The 4,961-nt window shown below is 35.0% G+C and overlaps 1 protein-coding gene across 1 annotated transcript in view; it reads left to right on the top strand.

Moving 5' to 3' along the window:
* The window catches only part of LOC117102194 (keratin-associated protein 13-2-like), a 4,389-nt gene extending 1,517 nt beyond the window's left edge, over window positions 1-2,872 (top strand). The window contains exons 2-3 of the mRNA XM_033242411.1: window positions 33-148; window positions 729-2,872. Of these exons, the coding sequence (XP_033098302.1) occupies window positions 79-148; window positions 729-1,351 (693 nt within the window). The 5' untranslated portion in view covers window positions 33-78 and the 3' untranslated portion in view covers window positions 1,352-2,872. The remainder of the gene's footprint in view (window positions 1-32; window positions 149-728) is intronic.
* Window positions 2,873-4,961: the final 2,089 nt, after the last annotated feature.

The raw sequence follows: 4,961 nt of genomic DNA, 5'->3' as shown, positions 1-4,961 counted from the left end.
AAAAAATCAAATGTCATTTTGTATAAATGTAGGTAGCAATTAGGTATCTGACCTGTAAACAGTCAATGCACACTGAGAATGGCAGACGCTTTATTATTTCCAGGTGATTTGGTATCAGTCCCGTGTGCAATACTTGGGAATCATTTTGGTAAGTCGTTGTTCTCCAAATATCAGTTGGTTTAAAGTCGTCAATAAATCATTAATAGTTTTTAACCTTACAGCTCCTCAAAATTCTTCCCCTGACGAAGGTTGCAAGTTTGAGGGTTTGATTTCCACCTGAGACCTCGTTTCCATGCAATTGATAAGGAACTTTCGTTGATGAACTCTGTTCGATACGATATATAACATCGGGTTCCTATATATTTGATACTGTAAATAAAAGTACGCTCCCCAATGTGTGATCCCTCAAGTTGTATGAAGGGAGAGAGATGATCTTAGATCCTAATGATATCGCACGGTCCTCTGTAGTCTAAACGGTTTGACGCTCGCCAAGATAGCGAGAGTTTGCGTGTTTAAACGCGACTAGAGAACTCTTCTTTCATACAACTAATAAGAATCTTTCGTTGATGAACTCTGTTTGATATGATTTGTAACATCGTCATGACTAATTTTTCCCATATTGCACTTTCAAAAATGTGGGGCAAACTGAATAAAAATTACTGGATTAAAGATGTTTTGCAAAATCACCTCTTTATTTTCAATGTAAATAAATAGTTTTCTGATTTCAGGTGTATACATAGCGCCTGGTGTAGTAATGCATTTGATGGGTGATGGCGATCCCGTAAGTCGCACAAGTCTCAATGATTTTAAAGGTGATTCTACAACATTTGTAATTGAATCATGTCCATCGAATATCGATCGCAATGATGTCATCGAACGAGCACTGGTTTATGAATATAAACAATTTAGGGACCAAGATTACAACGTGAAATCAAACAACTGCGAACATTTCGCTAGATGGTGTCTTACTGGTGTGGCAAGAAGTTTACAAGTAGAAGGAATTTATAAGTGGTGTTGTCTTACTATCAGCGGTTTCATTTTTGGAACCAAAAATTTGGGTTCAGGTTCAAGCTCGTGTAAAAGTTTTGGTTCAAGCTCCAATTCATATAAAAGTTTTGGTTCAAGCTCCAATTCGTGTAAAAGTTTTGGTTCAAGCTCCAATTCGTGTAAAAGTTTGGGTTCAAGCTCCAATTCATGCAAAAGTTTGGGTTCAAGCTCCAATTCATGCAAAAGTTTGGGTTCAAGCTCCAATTCATGCAAAAGTTTGGGTTCAAGCTCCAATTCATGCAAAAGTTTGGGTTCAAGCTCCAAATCATGTAAAAGTTTGGGTTCAAGCTCCAAATCATGTTAAAGATCAGGTTCAAGCTCCAATTTATGTAAAATGTCAGGTTGAAGCTCCAAACTTCAACCTGATTGCACAGATGGTGTCAGACTTGATCAGGAATATTCCACTGGGATCAAGCAGCGGAAAGTCCTGGAAAATTTAGTACTGAAGAACTAGATTACCCTAATATTCAAACAAGAGTCACTACAATTTACACTTTATTTTTGTATGGTCGACCACAAATTATAAAATAAATGTACAGTAGGACTATTTCAATACTATTAGTAAAGGGTGTGCGGCCTGTGGGATATCCTTGTTGTGAATAAAACGTGTTATCCTTTCCTCCTGCATTGTGTAAATTTAAATATAGGCCAAGATTGTGAAGTTTGCTCGGAATTTCACCCATTTGATACTAACCAAGTCAGTACTGCGTATTCACACACATTAGCCTATAGTCCTACAAAGACATAAAAAAAAAACCCGGCATACTCGATCATTTAGAATGTCTATATGTTCTGATAATTATATATATTGCATTGGAGATTGACAATAAGACAAATGGAAAAGCTGTTTTAAATCTGTCTATAAAATTTATTTTCGTGTGACAGTGTACGATAATAGTTTGTCTATGGCAGCAATAGAATTTGATATAGGCTTGGGAGTGTATACGTGATTACCGTACCCTATTATTAGAAACTGTTGAAATTAAGACAAAAACGCCTCCAACAATCATCCGGTAAACTTCAAATTTGAGATCAATGGACAAACGGAATCCATATATTATAATATCTGTTTTGCATATATCGCTTTTGTAATGAAGCTGTTTGATTTTAAATATATTATAGCAGCTCTTACAATGACAATGTACTTGAATTGTGTGCTTTTAACGTTCCCAGCTCCAAATTGGACCCAAAAATGTCTAAATGTTTACAAGATGAACACGCATGTTAATCAGTCTAAAACGATATTCAAATATACAGCTAACCGCTAAAATTTGTTTTGCATGTCTATTACACACTGTCACCCACAAATGAGAGCACAAATTATAATTATATCCTTTTTAAGATTAGGTGGCAAATTGGTCATAAAATTTGATAACAATGGACCATTAAAATCTATTGGAAATATTTATTTGAATAAATACACCGATTTTTTAAAGTTTTTTTTTTTATCATGATCAACAGAAGGTTATGAATTTGTACACGTTGACCAACCCTATTGCTGCATGTTATCGTTTTGATACGATCACTATTCAAACAGAGAGCAGCAGGTTGATAATGTTTTCATACCACTATCTAGATGTGGAACACTGTCACTCGATTGTTGCTGGTAACTTTGTTTTCAGATGAAAATGTGAATGTAAAGATTCTTGTGTATATAGATAAGAAGTATTATGTGTGAACCGGTATACATATGTTGCATACGTATTCTTTTTTCTTTTTCTATGAACCGACTAACCCTAAAAATAAAAGGGGGTAAGGGGTCCGCCCCTAGAACATTTTAATTCCTAGATGGCGGGAATTGAGCTTTCCCGACTTCTAATTCTCTTATTGTAACAAAAAAAAAACAAAAAAAAAATCAGCTCACTGTCCTGAAAATGTAGGTCTAGAATTCTTTTTATTTTACTTTTATTTTATTTTATTTTATTTCCTTTGCCCAAGGGAGAACCCCTGACCCCCCTCCCCCGCCTTCTAATATCCGCCAATGTGAATTGCGACAAAATTTAACTCGGTCGGGAACTGGATAAACACTCTCTTTCCACTCCCTCAGTCTTCCTTCTTCCATCTTTCTTTTCTTGCATTTCTTTCCAATCGTGACAAAAATCTCCATAAGCATTATGTATTTTCTGCCAAAAAGTGGGGGACCCGGCATCATTATTATCTCCATCATGAGATTATGTTTTCACTCGTGTAAGTTTGTGTGTGTGTTTTTGTGTGGTGGTGTGCTCGTGGATGTGTGTGTGTGGTGGGGGTGGGGTGGGATATGTATCGTATTTATACATGTATACATGTATGACTACGCATTATATAATTGTATGCAATGGGTTTATGTTATTGTTATTATCATTTTGTGTTGTTGCCCAAATTTTGTGTAGTTTCTTACTTTAGATCTTTGTGAGGCATCTTAAGTTTCTTCAATGATGTTTAACTTAGTTTATATATAGCCTTAGTAAGGTAGTTAATGTTTTTCCCCTGAAAACAGGTGGTACCGCAGGCTTATTTTCGGTGGAAGCTATCGGAGCTCAGCATACTGACGCCCGCCGATTTACCTGCGTGTACACGGTAGTGATGGCGACGCCATCTCAAAATCGGGGTGCGCACCTTCCTCCCCTGGCCTTCGCGCCTGTTCTGATAATTATTATTATATTAGTAGTATTTTAGAGGTCACAAATGTATGACCATTGGCCACTACCATTGACCAACACTGACCCTTTTATGTCACTATATTATGCCTTTTAGTAGTTTTTGTAATGTGAAAGATGTTAAACAAGAGAATTACATAGTAATTTATCTTTAAATTTTGAAAAAGGTTTCAAGACTTGTAGTTAAAATTCAAAATGTTGATTCTATCCGTTCGTTTTGTGGAAATAAAATTGGATGCGATTAATGCTTGCTCCAGTGTGTTTTTTTTTTTTTTTTTTTTCAAATGAGCTCATCACCACCATCAATATTATCATAATGTTTATCATCATTGTTGTAATCGTTATTATGATCATGATTGATATTATTATTCAACCATTGTTATTATAATGAGGCCTAAAAAATGTTGTGTTGCCCGTATGATGGATTTTGAATGCCACGGTCGGTCGATCAGTGTGCATTTCTTTTTTTCTACTTGCAGTGGAATTGGCCTGGCCTATTCCAGGTAGCTTTTTTTGTCACCCTTCGCTCACCATATTCATTTTTGTGAATTATGGCAACAACCAGCTGAATTGGGCCCAATTCAGCTGGTCACTCAAATAAACTTCCCAGTTACTGCATAGACCACTATTCCAATTGGTGCGACACAAATCGAATGATAAGGAAATCATTGAGAACTTTTACTTAAAACCACTACGCCCTTTAGACTCAATATTAGAAACGTTCTCCCAGTACACAAAATTTATTCAGTGGCATTCCAAATTTATCTAAAACACATTTATCTTATTCGTAGAGGCGTACCTCTATAGGCCTAGTTCAGTTTTGGTATTATTTTTTAACTCTTTGTTCACACTCTTTTCACTATCACTGCCCTATATCTTACCTTCAATTCAAAAATTCAAATTCAAAAATATCTTTATTGGCAATCACAGTATACAATGATTGAATTATACAATAAAAAGTCACAAAATACATTTAAAAAGAAAATTTACAGGATCAATTAACAATTTGATATTTATTTACATGAAAAAGGATTTTAATATTTATAAAAATACATAAAAATATAAAAATATGCAGATTTACACACGCAATAAAATCACATTCAAAACACAAACAAAACACATTAAACATCACAAAAAAGAAAAATCACACAAAAAAATATACAAAACAAACACACAAATCATTAACACATAAATCATTATCGCTGAGAAACATCAAGCACAGATACAGTAGTGAAGAAGAGTGAGCTCCGTTAGGAACCATCTACCAATTTTGAA

This window comes from Anneissia japonica, unplaced genomic scaffold (genome assembly GCF_011630105.1).
Source record: "Anneissia japonica isolate Jap-2015-1 unplaced genomic scaffold, ASM1163010v1 scaffold9445_len72108_cov174, whole genome shotgun sequence".
NCBI classification, from domain to species: Eukaryota; Metazoa; Echinodermata; class Crinoidea; order Comatulida; family Comatulidae; genus Anneissia; species Anneissia japonica.
This window is presented reverse-complemented; position numbering and strand designations above follow the sequence as displayed.